The 19,718-nt window shown below is 50.2% G+C and overlaps 2 protein-coding genes across 3 annotated transcripts in view; one reads left to right on the top strand and one right to left on the bottom strand.

Moving 5' to 3' along the window:
- The window catches only part of SAMHD1 (SAM and HD domain containing deoxynucleoside triphosphate triphosphohydrolase 1), a 62,862-nt gene extending 56,974 nt beyond the window's left edge, over nt 1-5,888 (top strand). The window contains exon 16 of one of the 2 annotated variants that reach the window (XM_067708069.1): nt 3,749-5,888. In XM_067708069.1, the coding sequence (XP_067564170.1) occupies nt 3,749-3,883 (135 nt within the window). In that variant the 3' untranslated portion in view covers nt 3,884-5,888. The other variant, XM_067708070.1, reaches the window with a different exon arrangement.
- Nucleotides 5,889-6,938: 1,050 nt separating this feature from the next.
- TLDC2 (TBC/LysM-associated domain containing 2) lies at nt 6,939-18,948 on the bottom strand. Its single transcript, XM_067708509.1, has 7 exons — nt 18,791-18,948; nt 15,069-15,178; nt 13,157-13,326; nt 12,336-12,488; nt 12,046-12,141; nt 8,145-8,218; nt 6,939-7,074 (listed from the first exon to the last, which is right to left on the bottom strand). The coding sequence occupies exons 1-7, from the start codon at nt 18,946-18,948 to the stop codon at nt 6,939-6,941; spliced, it is 897 nt and encodes a 298-aa protein (XP_067564610.1).
- Between the last annotated feature and the right edge of the window lie 770 nt (nt 18,949-19,718).

Genomic DNA, 19,718 nt, shown 5'->3' with positions numbered 1-19,718 from the left:
CCCAGTCCTCCCAGTGACCCTGGGGGGGTGAGATATTGTGTCCTCATCTTGAAGAGAAGGTTACCAAAGCTGAGCTTTAACTTATTTAAGGCCACATATAACTGATAATAAGTTTTCTAACTTATTTCAAACTCAGCATTCCCAAACCTATAACCTATTTAAATTCTCTAGTTGCCAATCCCATAGAGAATGTTGTTGAAATTGTCCCTTATTGACCTGCACATGGTGGGTGCCTGGCACAGAGAATGTGACCAGTTGATATTTGTTGACTGAATGAATATGATTGGCAGGCAGGTGGGAAACAGAGTTCTACTTCCTGGCCTAGTGCTGTCTCTCACAACACCTTAGCTGCTTCCCACCCCCGCCCCCCTGTGTTGGGTGCTGAAGGAAACAAAAACCAAAGGTGAGACGTGAAAGAGTAGCCCAGTACATCGGCTCTTTGTCAGATGCCAGAGGGAGGGACACAGGTGAGTCTGTTAGGACTCAGAGCTTTGGGAGAGCTGTCAGAAAAGCCTTAGAGAAGTTCCTTTAGCATTTGTTGTATAGCTGGTTTGGTGGTGCTGAATTCCAAAATGTGGAAGCAGCTCATGCAGCTCAATATCAAAAGAAAACAAAACAACCCAATCCAAAAATGGGCAGAAGACCTAAACAGACATTTCTCCAAAGATATACAGATTGCCAACAAACACATGAAAGGATGCTCAACGTCGCTAATCATTAGAGGAATGCAAATCAAAACTACAATGAGGTATCACCTCACACCAGTCAGAATGGCCATCATCAAAAAAGCTACAAACAATAAATGCTGGAAAGGGTGTGGAGAAACGGGAACCCTCCTGCACTGTTGGTGGGACTGTAAATTGATACAGCCACTATGGAGAACAGTATGGAGGTTCCTAAAAAACTAAAAATAGAACTACCATACGACCCAGCAATCCCACTACTCGGCATATACCCTGAGAAAACCATAATTCAAAAAGAGTCATGTACCACAATGTTCACTGCAGCACTATTTACAATAGCCAGGACATGGAAGCAACCTAAGTGTCCACTGACAGATGAATGGATGAAGATGTGGCACGTATATACAATGCAATATTACTCAGCCATAAAAAGAAACGAAATTGAGTTATTTGTAGTGAGGTGGATGGACCTAGAGTCTTTCATACAGAGTGAAGTAAGTCAGAAAGAGAAAAACAAATACCGTATGCTAACATATATATATGGAATCTTAAAAAAAAAAAAAAGGTTCTGAAGAACCTAGGGGCAGGACAGGAATGAAGACACAGATGTAGAGAATGGACTTGAGGACACGGGGAGGGGGAAGGGTAAGCTGGGATGAAGTGAGAGAGTGGCATGGACATATATACACTACCAAATGTAAAATAGACAGCTAGTGGGAAGCAGCTGCATAGCACAGGGAGATCAGCTCGGTGCTTTGTGACCGCCTAGAGGGATGGGATAGGGGTGGGAGGGAGACGCAAGAGTGAGGAGATATGGGGATATATGTATATGTATAGCTGATTCACTTTGTTATAAAGCAGAAACTAACGCCATTGTAAAGCAATTATACTCCAATAAAGATGTTAAAAAAAAAAAAAGGAAGAAAGAAAAGTCTTAGGCAGGAGGGAGGATTCTCCTACATCCAGAAGGCTGGATTGTGTTTGGATGAGTAGCAGAGAGAAATGGGAGCTACACAAAAATGCAACTGGAACAAGTTGGGTGTGTTTGGGGGCCTCAAAGTCTTATTGTTGAGGTGATGGAAACGGAAGAGTCGGCTGGATTGTGGAGAAGCGTGGGTAATCAGCTAAGAAAGATTTACTGTTATGTACGGTGGGCAGAGTATTCAAGACTTACCATGCTGCTGTAATATTTACTTCTGGGTTTTGTCTCCAGCTAGAGTGAGACCAGTGGAAATAAGGAAGTATGTCTGTCTTATGTACTGTAGCTTCTAAGGAGACTAAACCCCTGATGAAGAAGGAAAACTCTAGCAGCAGATGGATTGGAACGTGGAGAGACTGGAAGCAGAGAGACAAGAGGCTATTCAAGTTCAGCCATGTGGTGATAGTGACTTAAATCCAGATACATTCAGTCAGGGAATGAGTGTTTTCACCAGGCCCTATGTTAGGGGCCAGGGATGGAACAGTACCTGAGACAGTTCCCACAGGTTTCGCTCTATTTGGGGATAACAGACACATGAGTAAATAACAGTCACAATGGTGTGGTAAGTGCTTTGGGGTTAGGGGCAGTGTGGACAGTCTTAGAGGAGCAAAAAGGAGCCGGGTTTAAGTCTGGTTGGTTGGGGAAGGCTTATTTAAAGAGGGACTTGGAAGCTGAGACCTGAAGAATGGGTGAGGAGTCAGCTGGGTAAAGGCGGGTGGGGGGGAGGCCGGAAGGTGAGAGAGAACAGGGTGCATTTAGGGATGGGGCGGGGCACTGTGCACAGTGCTGTAAGCCAAGAGCACCAGAGCAGTGGGAGCCCCTGGGGTGTGTAAGCAGGAAAGGGACATAGTCAGGTCGGCGTTCATAAAGTTCACTAGAGTTGAAATTAGAACGGGTAGAGATAAGGATGTTTGGTAGAAATAGAGACGAGTTTGAAAACAAATCATGTTGACTTGAGGTACGGGTCTTCCGAATATGAGTGTCATGGCAATAGTGTGGCTGCTTTTAATAATAGCTCTATCAAGTCGGATCCAGCGTAGGTCAGCAGAAGAAATGTGATACGGGGCAGGAGATCCGAAAGCTTTAGAAGAGCTAAATGGGCCAACAGGACAGTGAGACAACAGGAGGGAGCTGCTGCCACCTCTAGGGTAGGAGGTGGGAGTCCAGGTGCTGGGCCACCTGCAGAAGCTAGAACCACAGCAGAATCACAGCCACTGTACCCAGCCAGAGGGGTTAGGGGAGAGACACCCTGGCTTCTCTGCCCCCCTCTCTTCCAGCCTCCCACCAGTGCCTCCCATCGGCCAAACCTGACTGGAGGCCAGTAGACACGGGAGCTGGGAAACGTAGTTCACAAGAGCAGCTCCTGTTACACAGCACAGCAGAGGGAGGCGAAGTGTGGATCTGAGAGCAAGTAGGCAAATGAAGCCACGATATTCTATCACAAGCGTTCTCTTGCTAGTGCAATAAAGGCTCTCACAGATCTGTACCCTCACATAACCTCGAGAATCCATCCACAAGTTCAAGAACGATTCAGGATAGAGTCAGGTGTTAGAGGGCCTAGCTTCTCACACTCTTTGTTTTCAAGTCACTTCACTTTGACACCATCCCTTGTTTTGGGTGGAGTCAGTGCTGATGGGGCCAAAGTTATAGCCTTGATTGTGGAGCAAAGCTCAAGTTCTGCAGGCGCATGCTGTCCTTACCCCCTTTGCCGTCTTACAGGCCTGGGCCGTTTATTACAGGGGAGACTAGGAAAGAGAGGAGCAGGGGTCCAGTGCAGACCCTCTTTCTCCTGGAAAACCAGGACAGAGTGTGTTCCGTGGAAGTGTGTGAAGGGAGAGGGCCGTAAAACCTAGCCATGTGAAAAGATTAGGTCTGGTGGCTTTTGCTCTGAGGGCTCTTCCCTTGCTAGGACCGTGGCGTTTCTAATTCAGCCCACACACTGAGCATATATACAGTCTGGGGTTTCCCAAGAGTAAGTCTGTCCAGAAGCAATCTGTCTGCAGGACAAAGATACGTGTACCTGAGGCCTTCGCAAAAACCATGAAAACTGGCTTTTCTCTATTTCTAGTTTCTCTCTCTTTGACAGGATGGTGATATTGTAGCTCCACTTATAACACCTCGAAAATCGGAGTGGAATTACACAGATTCAGCCCAGAGTCCAGCTCACACCCGAGAAGCATCCAAATGCAGAGCCCAGCTTTTTCGAGATGGTTCAGTGTGAATGTCTGCAATCAGTTGTTTACAAAAAGCCTCTCCGTCCTCCCCCCAACAGAATTAACTTAGGGAATTTGATTACAGAGTTCTACAAATGTATTGACAACTAGTGCTTTTTATTTTATATTTTGAATGTACGCACATGCTAAGTCATTTCTATTTAGAGGAACAGGTATTAGGCAAACTTTATTACATGAGTTATGGAAAGCACTGCCTTGCCTATTTTTAATATTAATCAAAGCCTTTCTTCTTTAGCAGCCAGTTTTCTTAGAATAACCGCTGTTTTATGTACTTTGAACTCTTAGGACATATGTTTGTTTTTTAAAAAATTTGGAAATTAGACAAAGGTGCACACTGGAATTTGCATTTGGGATTGTCACGAACAGCCACAGTTAAAAGCAAAACGTAAAATCCTGCGCCCCTGAGGAGGCGCCCATCACCCCAGATTTGAAGAGAGCTCTCCTTGAGTGACTGTAATATTAGTGAAAGGCACCTACCCTCACCCTTTTAGCCCCCTGTCAGCTGCCCTGTGGGATCAACAGTAGATGAGGGCCAGGAGGGGCTCCAGCGTTTTGATGACAGGCCTGACTGATTTGCTGAAAAGATCTGAGGGCTCTGGCCTCCTCTGAAGTGGGGCATAAAACTACCTTATAGGAAACCCCTAGCCCCAGTGGCAGAGGGATCCCCCAAACCAAGCTGTTCTCTGGGTCAGCTGTGGCTCTAGCCCGTGTTGGTTTCTTTCCTGGGTGCTCACTGCCCGAGCCCTGAGGGTTCTGCCATTGCCCAGCCTGGAGAAGGCAGCTTCCCTCCCACCTGCTCTCTGCATCTTGCTTGGGTGCTGATCAGAGGTCATGACAGGAACCGTCCATCCTCAGGGCTCCTCAGAGCTGGGACTTCATTTTTGCTGGTAGCTGCCCGTGCAGAGATGAAGTGATTGCCCAGTGAGCTCCAGGTTCCACTCTGTGTCTCTACACAGTGGTTGAGCAGCGCTCCTGAACTGAGGGCTCTCCTCCCATACGCACATCCCCAGTGCTACAGAAATTCACCAAGAGCAAAGTCTGGAGTTAGAGCCAAAGCTGGTGGCTGCCAGAGGCAGGGCAGTGGGGAGTGTAGTCATGAGCCCCTAACATCTTGTGCTTTGACGCTCCCTTACAAAAGCCTGACACTCCCTGGCAGCCTGGGCCTGGGGAGCCAGCCCTGGCCCTGGGCAAGAGCAAGAGGGAGTGGGGAGGAACTCAGACCACAGGCCAGCGGATTATCCCCAGGGCCTTAGGAGTGCTGCACCTTCCACTGTGTAACCAGGCTCTCTGCTGTAGACACTAGGGTGACAGGTATTTGGAATGTCTGCCGTTGTGCACTATCACCCCTCCCCCATCCCTCAGTAGATAAAGAGTTGACCCTAATTCATAGAGTAGTTAGAACCCTTCTCCTCTCCCACCACGGTGCTGTGTGGTGGGGATGTGGTCACACATGGGCTCATAGAAGCACAAGGAAAGTGGTCCGTGGTACTGGGTCATGTCCGTTTTAACCAAGGTGCCTCTGAAATGTTCAGCAGGGAGAAGCATCCGTCCCAGACTCCATGTGCCCGGACCCAAGGTCAAGAATGTAATGTTTCTCTGCCAAGATTGTTTTATTTTTGCACCTCCTCCCTTTAAATCATTGTTTTACTCTGCAATTTTGTGGTCTCAGTGTTGTATCGTTGTGCTCTCTGAGAAACAACTTGAATCTGTTTTGTTTGCATCTTTTGTTACATACCAGGCAGCTGCACTTTATGCTCTTTGCAACTGTTTTAATTATGGGAACCATGTGCCACTGACAAGGTTAAATTTTTCTTAAGAAACATCTTCACTATTCGTATAAAAACGGAGACTTTAACAGCTTGGCCTCTAGAGTTACTGCGCATTGTCACATTGAGAATGTAAATAGAACTGCAAGTTCAAGTGACTGGTTATTTCATCTGGGTGAGGGAAACAGCTGCAATAAAACGTCATGAATGTATCTCTATCTTGAAACCAACCGTGTCTTCCTTGACGACTTTCTCTCACACTTGTGTGCCCAGTTTTGACCCTTTTGTGCAAAAGAACTGTGTTTGGTCTAGGAATGCGCCCAGATGTTTCTTTATACCTCAGCACTGTGTTGGGTCTTCGAGAGGGGATAATATTAACAGGGCCTATGTTACTTGGTTTTCCTCATTCAGTAATGGCAAGTAATGGCCTGATAAAGAATCTTCTGGAAGGAGACAGGCACTAGCATGGGGAGGGATATGGCTTTCTTTTTTTTTAGTTTTTCTGAGCTCCTGTTTTGCCAGAAAACATATCCTTCCTCCTTTTTAACCTCCCTGAGGTTCCCATCTACAGAATTTCAAATTCTTTACCCAAATATGCATATTGTTCATTTGCTGCTTTCATATTTTCCTCGTGGAATTAAATAAGAGATTTGCAAGCACCCGGTGGCACACTGGTGGCAGACAGAAAGCCCTCAATGTTCTGGGAAAAGAAGGATGCTACTGGAGTCTTTATTAATTTCACTGGTTGAGTCCTGGTGTCTGTGGCTTGACAATATTCTTTAAGTTAGAATAATGTCCAACACATATAGAGTAGAATCCCATTTTGTAAGATATATATATATATATATATATATATATATATATATATCTCCTTGGAAAATTGTCTGGAAGGATATACATGAAATGTTAGTGTTTTGGGGGGTGGTTGAATTTTAGGCAACTTTAATTCTTTTATATCTTCTGGTTTTTCTACAATAAACATGTATTAACTGTATACTCTCTAAAAAGATCATTTTCCTGAGGGACTTTGTGCTGCTCGGGTGAGGTATAAGTGCTTTCACTCCTTCGAAGTCCCCTCTCCAGGAGAACATGGGCTGTGCTCATGCCTGTCTTGGTCCTCTGGCGACGGGAGGCTGGCTCAGAGCCACAGTCCACACTGGGAGACTTCGCCATCTGTGTTTCGGACAGAATGGACTGCCCAGGGTGACGGAGGCCTCGTCAGCATCCGGGGGCAGATCCAAGCCCCTGTTGCCCCAGGAAGCTGCCCACCGGGGCATCAGCTCAGGACCCAGGCCTCTAGCTCCTTGATGCAGAACTGCTCCTGCCGGGCCAGCACCTCGTTGTTGAAGGTTGCACAGGGGTGGCTCCCCCCGTGATACAAGTCTCCATCCAACCACAGCCCAAAGTGTCCACTAAAGAGAGAGGAGAGTCTTGGCATCGCTCCCTCCTGGGTGCTGACACCTTTCGGACCTGCACCAGCGGTGCTTGGCTACACCGCGACCGCAGCCTCACTTCACCTTTGTCTCAGCTCCCCTTAAACCAATTTATCCTGATTGTTAGGGGCTCGCATGTTGTTCCCCACAGGGTTTGGAGCGTTTTTTGTTTTTTTTTACAGTTCAGTGATTTTGATAAATATATGCAGTGGTGCAACCATCACCACAATCCAGTTTTAGAACATTCAGAACGTTAAAGATGGCAATGCTTAACCAAAGGAGGGACTCGCGCAAGCGCGGAGTCTGAGCCCAAAACACGTCAGAGGGCATCCATTCTAATCCCCTCGTTTGACAGCAAACCTAGGCTGGAGCTGGGAAGTGGCTTACTGCAAATCAGCCATGGCTGGTGCATTCTGTGTCAATCTGCCTCTCAGTGGAGGCTTTTCAGGCAGTTGGGAGAGCAAAGAACTTGCCTGGTACTAAGCAAGCAATGCTTTCTTCTGTAACCTCAGGATAAGAGTTATTCTGCCTGAACTTGCAGGTCATACCAGAGGCGAGACTAACCTTGTCTTCCTAACGCACTCCATCTCCCACCCCCAAGAGGCGCGCGCGCGCGTACACACACACGCACGCACGCACGCACGCATGCACGCATGCCGGGTTCCAGGCAGATGCCTGCCTTCCTCCAGTGGGTTATGTTCCTACAGTCATGGAGCTGACAGGTAAATCTGAGGCTTGCCCATCCCTTGAATCTAGCCTCATCCAACCATAGGGAATGCTGTTTCCAAAGTGACAGCCTAAGCTGTCACCAACGTAACACTTCGGGGGAGAGTTCACGCCACCCTCTCCTCTCAATATTGACTTAGAGCAGGGTTTAGGGGGTTGGCTAGTGGACTGAGCAGGAGCTGCTGAAGGGAGAGGCTTGAAGGTTAACCAGCAGCCTCCCCATCTTGTCTGGGGCAGCCTAGCTCAGCATTTCCGGACGGGAGAAGGGATCCGAGCACAGACCACCCCGACACTCGAGACTCGGGGAGGACTGAGACACGCACCTGCCACAGCCCATCATCAGTGAATCCAAGTCTCCTTTCACGAAGAAAGAGTTGTTTCCTGTCCACTTGAAGACCTGTGATGATAGGAGAAACCTGCGGTTACTGGGTGAGTCCTGCCCTTGCACTTTGACTCTACACCACTGGGCGGCAGTGTTGTGGAGGAAACAGAACCTCCAGGCCCCAACGAAGGCGCAGGAACTACTCTGGTCTCCAGTCTCCCTGGAGTTCATCTCCTCTTGCCCTCCAGTCTGAATTCCCACAGCCCCAAAGCCCTTCTGTTCTAGGAATAGACCCGAACCCTCTGAGGCTTCCTGCGTCCAAAGCTGGAGAGAGGAGGCAGAAAGTCCAGGTCAGGAGCGGGGCCCTGATTCTACCCTTACTAACTGTTTCCTCCCCTCGCTGGAGGCAACACCAAGCCTGCACACTCCCCAGTGCTGCCTCACACCCAGTTCCTCAGCAAGTGTTGTGGGCCCCACCCCAAAGAGACACCCTGACTACCACCATTTCTGTCCCATCCGTCCCCGCCAGTCACTCCTCCCTGGATCACAGCCTCCTAATGGGTCTCAGCTTCCACTGTCTCCTGCCCAGAGCCCATGTCCGCACTGCGGTCAGTGACCTATTCAAAATCCAATCGGATATTAGCCCTCCTCTGCTAAAGCCCTCCAATGGCCCTGGAAATAAAATCCAACCGCTGACAACAGCCGAAAGCCCAGCCTGCTGTGCCCCCGATTTCTCTCCGACCTCTTTTCCCCCTTAACAACTGCACTTCATCTACCCTGGCCCTTCTGTCCCTGGGACACTTGAGGCTATTGCTGCTCTAGGATCTTCATGCTTGCTGACCCCTCTGCCCAGGATGCTCTTCCCCCAGATCCTCAAATGGCCCACTTCTCATCTTTCAGCCCAAATGTCATCCCAGAGGAACTGAAAGTAGCCCTTCCTCCCAGGCCCTGTTCATGTGGCAATATGCCACTGCCTGCCCAGCTAACAGGTAAGCTCTGTGACGGCTGCCTTGATTCCGGCAGTATTCCTGAGACATGGTATAGATGTTTGTTGAATAAACAAATTATTCAAGGGTCAATTTAGCTAATAAAAAGATTTTTAAAAGGCTGCAAAAGTATAGCATATTATTGCCTGTAATTAGTTGCCAAAAATGCTCTGAGCAACCAAAGGGTGTTAAGCAAGAAAATGGACTCATAAAAGATAAGCCCTGGGCTCAGAACAGGTGAGGTAATATTAACAAGTGGCCACGAGAAGACAGAACCATTCAGCTCCTCCTCCACTTTCCTCAAGGAACATGACCTTCAGACTTGAAGGAGGAAGATAAACATTGCTACAGAAAAAGTTAAGGCCACGTTCATGGTGCTTCTTGGAAGAGCAGTAAAGGAACGGCTGGGAATTCATGCAGAACACAAGAAGTGCCAGAAGACCAAAGACGGGCAAAAATTAACCAATTTTTGAAAGGATGAGATTCCATAACAGTATCCTGGGAAGACTATAGTGATCCCCTGAAAACAATCATAAGCTCCTTTGAAGAACTTTTTTGGCACTTAGCACCAGGCACTGTTTAGTCACTGGAGAGAACAGCAAACATAACAGACAAAAACTCCTGCCTCCTGGAATTCCCACTCTAGCGGCAGGAGGCGGGTAAATCAGTAAAATAAATGGTATATTAGGTGGCGACAAAAGCTAAGGGGAAAGAAGTAGAGAAGGGCAATAAGAATTTCTAGGGGCTGGAGTGTTACAAATTTAAAGCAGGCGGCCAGGGAGGGCCTTGCCGAGAGGGTGACATCTGAGCAGCATCCTGAAGGGAGTGAGAACCGACCCACATGGAGATCCTGTGGAGGGCACACTAGGTAGAGCAGTGTGTGCAAAGGCCCTGAGGTAGGAACAGGCCTGCCTGCTTAAGAACAAACCGACAGGGCTTCCCTGGTGGCGCAGTGGTTGAGAGTCTGCCTGCCGATGCAGGGGACACAGGTTTGTGCCCCGGTCCGGGAAGATCCCACATGCCGTGGAGCGACTGGGTCTGTGAGCCATGGCCACTGAGCCTGCGTGTCCGGAGCCTGTGCTCCGCAACGGGAGAGGCCACAACAGTGAGAGGCCCGCGTACCGCAAAAAAAAAAAAAAAAGAAAAAAAGAACAAACCGACAGGTTTGTGTGGCTACAGCGGAGTGCAGGAGAGGGAAAGTAGCAAGAAATGACATCGGAGAGAGGCCAAGAGACGTAGGGACTTGTAGGTTATTGTGAAGACTTTGACTTTTCTCTGAGGGAGAAAGGAACCATCGGCAGCTTGGAGCCCAGGAGTGATGTGCCCTGACTTACCTTTTAAAAGGCTCACTCCAGGTACTGTGATGACTGAAGGTGGAAGCATTAGGAGGCTATAGCAGGAACACAGGCAAGTAATGATGGTGGCTTGAACCAGGGTGACAGCAAAGGACATGGTGAGAAGTGGTGGATTCTGGATAGCGATAGAAAGAGAAGGAAGAGCCATCAGGATTCGTTGACAGCTCAGATGTAGGGTGTGAAAGAGGCATTAAGAAGGGCTCCAAAATTTTTGGTCTCGACGGCAGAAAAGATAGAGGTGCCGTTAACTTTGTCAGGGAAGATGGCCGGGGGAACTGATTTTCTGGGAGAAAGTCAGGAGCTCAGCTTTGAACATGTGATGCTTGAAATGCCATTTAGATCCAACTGGAGACACTGGGTAATGGTTGGATGTATGTGAGTGTGGAGTCCGGGGGAGAGGCCATCAGCACCTGGATGACATGGAAAGCTGTGAGAATGGACGAGACCTCGAAGGAAAGAGGATAGTCAGAGAAGAGATGACAACCAAAACCTGAGCTTGAGGACCCCATGATGTTAAAAGGTTGGGGAGATGAGGAGGAACCAGCAAAGGATTCTGCCACGGAACTGTCGGAGCAGTAGGAGGAACCTTGTACAACTTGAGGATTCTAGTAGGTGAACCCTGGAAGGCCAGCGGTGGGGACTAATACCCAGCATGGGTTTATTGTAAACAACTGTCCCCTCTCCTCTTCTCTGATAAGATTTCCAGGCTGGCGATGGAGGCAACACAGCAGATATGGTGTGTTTTGCCTTCGGCAAGGCAGTCAGTCCAAGCTTGTGACCTCCTTGTCATGCAACCAGATGCCTATGTTGTTGCATGTATCTGTAGGTGTCTTGCTCTGTGCATGGGACAGGGGTTTCTAATGGCAAACCAATGCACCTGCAACTAGTGCTTCATCTATTTTGTGTTTCCACTCCATTCAACTCCCTTTTCCCTGTCTACCTCTAGTAAAGCAGCTTGGCAAAACCCCAGTCGTGGTTGAACCCTCCCATCGCGCTCTCCATGCTTGAACCTGAGGAGCTGAATTTTGCTAGAGAAGAGCACACACCGAAGTAAGTGGCCTTTGCATTCGCAGTCTCGGACCTCCAGTCAGCCCTGCCTAGCTGCCCTTCTGTTTCTCCAGTTTTCTCCAGCAGCTTCCCTTTCTACTCCTGCCATACCTCCTCTCCCCTCAACCTTCACACCCTCCTCTCCATCTTCACCCTTAGCTGATGCCCTTACCCGACACTGCCTAAGAAAATATAAGCCACTGGGCATGTCTGTCTTCATCTTCCTACCCCCACACCCACAGGGCTACCTGCACTTGGACCAGTTTTGTCTTTCCAGCCTGTATCTGCTGAGCGACACACCTCCTCTCAAGCCAGTCAGTGGTTGCCAGGAACTGAGCACTTTTTAAATGAAGGGGGATGCTCTGCCTGCCACTGCCCTGCTGTACTCCCTCTGTGGAAAGATGGAAGGACACCAGGCACCCAGCACGGGGGATGGAGCTGGGGGCCACTGGGACCCCGGGTTCTTTGTCCTGCCATAGATCCCACTCCCCGCCTGGAAGGTTAAGAACATCACCTTCAGCTGTGGAGAGAAGGAGAAGAGGAACGTCTCGCCAGTACCGTAGAAGCCTTTGCTGAGTCGAATAGCCGAGGAGGAGAAGGCCCCAAACATCTGGAAAGAAGAATTTGCAGTTTGCCGCTGGAAGGGAGCTGGAGGTCCACTGGCAGCACCACCCTTCAGGCTTGGTAACATAGGCCCATCCTAGAGAGGCTCCTGGGGAGCCTGGGGCAGAGCTGGGGAATGGAGAGGCCCTCGGGGGCCCATCGACATGCATCCCTTCCACTAACACTCCCCGCACGGCTCACCTGGCCATCCTGGTCCCTCAGCACCAGCAGCACCGGCCCGCTGTGGCCCTCCATCTGCCTGTACAGGCTCCGCAGACTGAAGCCGTCCCTCGACGTGCGAAAGGCCAGACTCCAGGAGTGTCCAGCGACTCTCGGGGGGAGGTGGAGGCTGATCTAAGGGACAGGACTGGAGGTTAGTGAGGGTTCCCGGTCCTCCCACCCTCCTCGCCCCATATCCTTCGGGTCCCAGGAGGACTGAGGTTGAACAGCCACCGCTCACCCAAGCACGGTGCTTTGCAGTTTACAGGGTACTTTACTGTTTCCAGGGGACTTTCACGCCAATTAGCAGGAACCCTCAGAGAGAGGGATTAGTGTTCCCATTATATAGATGAGGAAGCTGAGGCTCAGGGAGGTGAAGCAACCTGCCTGAAGCCCACATGGGGAGTAAGTGGCAGAGCCAGGATTTGAACCCAGGTCAGAGGGGTCACCTTGGCCCCCAGCAGCCAGAGAATAGATGAGACGCTGAACCCTTCCTCCTAATCCCCGCATCTCATCCTCCCACCCCCACCCCAGCTTTGGCGTCAGTTCCCAAGGACTAGATTAGTTCACTATATCCTTAACCTCCTGGCCCAGGGAAGAAGGCGGTGCTAGGATTACTGGATCATTTTACAAGAAAGGAAGAAAAGCCCAGAGAGGAGAAGTGATTTGCCCAAGGTGACACAGTGAGCAGAGAACAGAGCAGGAGTGACCCTGGGTGTCCTTGGGCCTAGCTTGGGTGGGGCAGGAGGGTGGGACCCTCAGGCTCAGGGCTGAAATCTTTGTACCACGGACTGTGCCCGAACCTGCCTCATCTCCGAGGCTCCCAGAACCTGGCTGGCTTCTGCCAGCTGGGGCTCCACTGGATCTTCCGGAGCACGAGCTGGGGCTGGGGCTGTCTCCTCCTCCTTTTCCTCACCCTCCTCCCCAGACAGAGCGTCCTCCACCTGGCTGGGCTGTGAAGACACAAAGAGGCCTGGTGAGTGGAGGGACAAGGAGACACCAGCCTCCACATGTCCTCGGCCACCTCATCACCCCGGCCCAGGCCCCTGCAGCCACGAGCGCAGCCAGAGGAAGCAAGTGTCAGCGACAGACCAGGCCCTGCCCCCGCCTCCAGCCAGCTCCCTCCCTGGCCCCTGCCAGCCATGCCCATCCGATGTGGCCGTAGGCCCTGCAGCTTGTCTGCCTGGTTTCTCTGGATCCGGAGTGGATGCCAGGGATTGCGTTCTAAGCCTGTGGGCAGGAGAGAAGGGCAGATGACAGCCCAGCTCTGGGAGCCGCAGCTGTGCCTTTGTACGTGAAATAACGGTAATAATAATAACAACAACAGTAGTGGCTGACGTATACAGCACACACTTGACTAGGCCTGTGTGAACTGCTTGCTGTGCGTGATCTCTCTGAATTTTCCCAAGAATTCTAAGAAGAATGTGCTGCTTTTTTTTTCCTTTTGGCCACGTACTCTGTGGCTTGTGGGATCTCAGTTCCCTGACCAGGGATTGAACCCGGGCCGCAGCAGTGACAGCGCCGAGTCCCAGCCACTGGAGTGCCAGGGAACTCCCGAGAATGTGCTTCTTACTACGCCCATTTTACAAAGGAAGAAAGAAGGCCCTTTCAGCCAGTGAAACAACGCATGTAGTCATAGGTGAGACAGTGTGCAGGTTAGCAGATTCATATAAAATGCACATTTGTCTGTGTGTGATGTGTTGGCTTAAAATAGAGTTGTGTAGGCAAATCAGTGTGAGAAGGTATTGAGTGCAACTTTGTGTGTTACCTGTCAATGTGTTTGTGAGTGTGAGTTGGGATTGTGTAAATATATGTGTGTGTCAGTGGGCATGTATGGTGGTGTCTTCATTCATTCATTCACTCCATTGAGTACCAGAGTGTGTGTGTGTGTGTGTGTGTGTGTGTATGCACGCCTGCACACAATGACTTCGGGGCTTTTCATCAGGAGAGACTTCCTCAAGGACTTCCCTGCTGGCGCAGTGGTTAAGAATCCACCTGCCAATGCAGGGGACATGGGTTCAAGCCCTGGTCCAGGAAGATCCCACATGCCGCGGAGCAACTAAGCCCGTGTGCCGCAACTACTGAGCCTGTGATCTAGAGCCCACGAGCCACAACTACTGAAGCCCACGCACCACAACTACTGAGCCCGCGTGCCTAGAGCCCGCGCTCCGCAACAGAAGCCACCGCAGTGAGAAGCCCGCGAAGCCACCGCAGTGAGAAGCCTGCGCACCGCAATGAAGAGTAGCCCCTGCTCACCGCAACTAGAGAAAGCCCACACGTAGCAACAAAAACCCAACGTAGCCAAAAATTAATTAATGAATGAATTAATTTTAAAAAACAGCAGCGGGTACTCCATTAAAGGAAAAAAAAGAAAAAGACAGACTTCCTCGAGAAGGAGAGAAGGACAGGAAACTGCTTTCCTATTCCCCAGGTTCAGGCCTAGGGAGGGCGTCCTAGCTGTGCGGGCTTCTGGATAGAGCTCCATCTGGCACCCACTCCGGGGAGGAAGGGATGAAGACAGTGGTCTGTGCTTCCTGAGGGTCTTGGGACCATGGGGCTGGGCACTAATGCCCCAGGTTCCTGAGCCCTTGCTCTGAACCCTGGGCCAGCTGAGGAGGGGCTTGGAAGGGGGACACCAGCCTGTATCCAATCCTGGCCCAGACCCCCTCTTCCCCGCCTTTCCTGACCAACCCCCAGCCCAAGCTGGCCCCTTACCAGCCGAGTGTAACGCCAGCGGAGACCTTTCATGCTTCTGTCCGAGCCCAGCTGAGGGCAGTAAGCAAGCCCTCAGCCTTCCTGAGGGAGGCAGCACCGCTTGGTGAGGCCTAAAGATGAGAGGGAGAAACCTGGGGCACACCCGGCTGGCTCCACGCCCATCCGCCTACCCTTTGCTCCCTCTCACCTGTCATTCACCTGTCATTCCCGGGCCAGTATGTCACTGGGTGGGTCTGTGAGGTCAGCTACGCTGGGCATTCAAGGCCGCACTTGTAGTTAGCAATTAACACGTTAGCCGTAGATGCTAGCTGTGATTCCCTTCTACCTCCTTGTCCTTCTGGCAGCCTGGCCCATGGACTGTAGCCTTTGGGCAGATGCCTGAGCCCCCAGACTGGGGGTCTGGGGCCTCTGGTTCCCTGTATGACCTTGCATAAGTCCCTTGCACCCCTGGGTTTCCCCACATGTAACTGGGTTTCCCCACATGTAACATGTAGCACTGTTACATGTTTCCCCACGTGTAACATATTCCACTGTTTCCCCTCTGGTTTCTCTGAGACCAGATTATTTCAGAGGCCCTCACAAGACTGACAGCCTGCAATTCAGTTTCCTCTCAAAGCTTGAAAGGGGCCAAGCTAGACCAAAAGAACAGATTTTGAAAACAAAAAAAGTCATTTTTCTAATTAAAAAAGCAATACATGTTTACTGTAGAAAATTTGAGGAATTTAGAAAAGAATAAAGAAAAATACAAAAATATTCATAATTCCACCTCTCAGAGAGAAACTCTCAGCCCCGAGGGTATTTTTTCCCATCTTTTATATTTATTTCATAGACAAGTATATACACACATTTATAGATACATCATGCTGTGTATCGTTTTATAAAGTGCTTTTTCAAACTTAACAAATGAAAAATTTCCAGTTACATGCAGCACCCTTTGAACACATGATTTTTAATGGCTGCTTATTATTTCGTCACAGGATGTACATCATTTCTCAAACGTCTGACATTTTGTTTGCTTCTAATTTTCTGTGATTATAAGCAAAACTGTAATGAACCTCCTTATTCATAAATCTGATGATATCCTTTAGGATAAATTGCAAAAGTTGAATAATGGATCAAAGGGCATCCCCATATTCTTTTTTTTTTTTTTCCCCCACACACCACGCAGCATGTGGGATCTTAGTTCCCCGACCAGGGATCGAAACTGCGCCCTCTGTACTGGAAGCACGGAGTCCCAACCACTGGACCACCAGGGCAGTCCCCATTCACACATTATTGATAAATGTTCCAACAGGGCTTCCCAGTGCTTAAGGCTGACCCATGTCCAGATATCTTTCCGGAATCTCAGGACAATATCGTTCTGATCATCATGTTTTACACCCTTAAACTGCAGATAAGGAAACTGCCACTCAGAAAGTAGAAGGGACTAACCACAGCCACATGATAGAATAGCACAGTCATTAGGAGCACAGACTCTGGAGTCAGGGAGTTTAAATCCTGGTTTTTGCCACTTCCTTGCTGTGTGACGTTGGGCAAGTTACTTAACATCTTTGTGCTTCAGTCTCCCTATCTGTAAAATACTAATACCTATCTACCCGATGGGGCTGCTGTCAGAGTAAATGAAGATAATGCCTGAAGAACTAGGATGCTGAGCCAGACCTCCATCATCCTGTTCACAGTTCCTGGTGTTTGCTGAGCACTGGACAAATGACAGTGCTATGGCTATCCCCCGACATTGCCCCTTTGCGAGATTCAGGGCTCAAGTCCCAGACAAATGGCCATTCAGTCTCCACCCGGGCACCTCTGGGGCAGAGAGTCACTCAGTCACTTGCAGGGGTGAGTAGCTCAGTGGAGAAGGGAAAGGCAGGAACCGTGGAAGAATGTACTCACCCTGCCGAGTCGCAGCCTCAGGTGACCTCCTCCAGCCTGTCCAGCCCGACGGCTTCCCTAGTGCCTCTGCTGCATCCCACAGAGAAGGGGCCACTTCCAGAACTGACCCTGTCCACCTGGCGGTCTGTACAAAGCAGTTTTAGCTCTGCACCCTGGTCCCCCAGCGGGCAGCTGGCACCTCTGCCCCAGCCGGGCTCCAGCCCTCCTCCCAGCTCTTATACCTGCCCAGAGGGTGGCAGGCCTTGGCCCCGAGCCTGCTCCGGTTCCAGCTGGAAAGGCCTGGCAGTCATTGTCGTCCATCAGAAACTCAAATCCCACAAACAAGACCTTGTCACCTCAGGCCCCCAGTTCTGCCACCACCAGCCCAAAGAGGTGGGGTTTACTCAGCTCCTTGTCTCTAACCTGGAGCCTCTCACCCACAGCTACTAGGTGCCGCGTGGTGCCTGAAGCCCATCACATAAGGCGCTTCCTTAAGGGGTGCAAGTGTCCAGGAAAGGGTCCTTCCGTGGGGTCCCCACCAATCACCCTGTGCTGCAGGGGAGGCCCGGGGCTGGGGGGTGAGAAGAGGCAGCCTTGCTGGTTTCCCACTCTCACACGGGATGCCGATTCTTTTCTCACTGGCCTGTCGTGCCATGGGGTGAGGTCATGTCCAAGAAGCCCAGCGTCTGGCATACAGTAGGCACACTGTCAGTGGGGCACTTCTCTATCCCTGGCTCATAAGGGGACTTAAGTGAACGTTGTTGTTGAAACACAGAACCTCAGATTTGGAAGGGGCTTCAGCCAGTCCCAGAACTAGCGGCCTCCACCCAGGGCAGGAACTCCTGAAAAATTATGTCCACCAAGGGTCCCCCAGCGTGTTGGGTGGGTAAGCCCACTCTCTCGGGTGGCTTACTCCAGCTTCACAGACCTGAAAGAGACCCCCTCCTGCTGGCTTTGGTGGAAAAGACTCGGGTCCCCAGATCCTCTCCCCATGACCAGGTCTCCTGGGGCAGTGCCCGCTCCGGGAAGGTGGGATACCAAAAGGACTTGTATTATGGGGAAAACATTCAAGTGAGGAGCCCTGTCGCTACCTCAAACATGGCTGTTGCTATATGTGTTTGAGCTGTCAACAGCTCGGGAGTCACACGTCTGGCCTTCCCTTCTCTCAGGGCCCCTCTCCCAAATCTATTTCCTCCACACTCAATTCCCGAACTTTTGGGCACTTTGGGAGGCCAGTGAGGTGTGCCTTGCTGTCCCATTCTTCATCCTCAAGTCTAGGAATGTGACCTGGCAGGAAAGCCAGTTGCCATGTAATTGGCCCCTAAAAAGCTTCCACGATGAGATTCTAGGCACCAGCGTGTTGAATGTCCCAGCTCTGCCTTGCAGCCTGTCTTGTCCTTTCTCCACCAGACCACAGGCCGCCTCTCTGAGAACTGCAACAGTCAGAGCCAGGAAACAATTTCCATGTCCAGTAAAAGGGGAAAAGTTTAAGCGACCCATGGAATATCCCCTCTGTGGATTATTTCTAAGTATTAAAAGTGATGTTTGCCAAGAGTTCATAATGCACGGGGAAATGCTTCTGCTACTCTGTAAAGTGAAAAAAGCTGGATATAAAACTGGATAGGCGGCACAGTTTCAGCTCTGTGCTTTGCTGAGTCGACTGGCTTCACTCTGATCCTCGGATGGGTGCATGACATACCCCTTCACACATCCTGAGAGGTCTGATTTCTCCTCTGGTCGCTGTGACAGACGGTCTTTGCCCTCCTCACACAAGCTCCACTCCTTCGGCTGCTCACTCAGCCGGCAACTTTATTCTTCACCGAGAAAACAGAAGCCATCAGTCACTCCCTCACCTTCCCGACGGACCCACCTGCATCTCACCCATCTCTTCCGCCTTCCCTCCAGGACAACGGAGGAAGGGCCCCTGCTGCTTTCGAAAGCCAGTCCCCTGGGCCTCCCTGGCTCTGTCGCGCTCCGCTTCTCCTGCCCGGCTTCTCTCGGCCTCACCCATCTCTCGCCTGCCCCTCTCGACACAACCGTCCCCGCCACGACTGCTCTATCCTCTTCTCCCTACACTCCACCTCTACCTCTTCTTCGCTCTTCAACCCCCTGCCTTTGGCATCTGTCCCTACCACGCCTGCTCTTGCAAGGTCCCCAGCAGCTTCCGTGTCGCCCTAGGAAGGGGACACTGCTCTCATCTTCCTTCAGCTCCTATGCCGCTTGACAGAGCGATTCTCCCAGACAACACGCTGTCTTCATTTCCCTCCGCCCTCCTCGGCCACTCCCTCTCTGTCTTTTGTGGCTGGCTTCTCCTCTCTTAACCACTTTCTAGAACCAGGAATTCCCCCCCCAACCCTTTTTTTTTTCAATTTTCTACTTTATGAAAGAAATAATACATGGATACAGTTTTATTTAATAAGATTCAAACAATTCATGATAGATGTTTTGGGAGCAATTATTAAAGGCCCTCTTCATCTGTCCTCTCCCAATCTCATCCACTCCTAGAGGTAACAACTATCAATCTTTTTTTTTTTAATTTTTAAATTTTATTTTATTTTTTAAATTGAAGTATACTTGATTACAACATTATATAAGTTACAGGTGTACAGAATAGTGATTCACAATTTTTAAAGGTTATACTCCATTTATAGTTATTATAAAATATTGGCTATAGCAGAGCGGCTGGGCCCGTGAGCCATGGCCGCTGAGCCTGCGCGTCCAGAGCCTGTGCTCTGCAATGGGAGAGGCCACAGCAGTGAGAAGCCCGCGTACCGCAAAAAA

The sequence above is a fragment of the Pseudorca crassidens genome, chromosome 15, assembly GCF_039906515.1.
Source record: "Pseudorca crassidens isolate mPseCra1 chromosome 15, mPseCra1.hap1, whole genome shotgun sequence".
Classification (NCBI taxonomy): domain Eukaryota; kingdom Metazoa; phylum Chordata; class Mammalia; order Artiodactyla; family Delphinidae; genus Pseudorca; species Pseudorca crassidens.
Note: the sequence above shows the minus strand (reverse complement) of the source record. Positions and strands in the feature narration are given on the sequence as shown.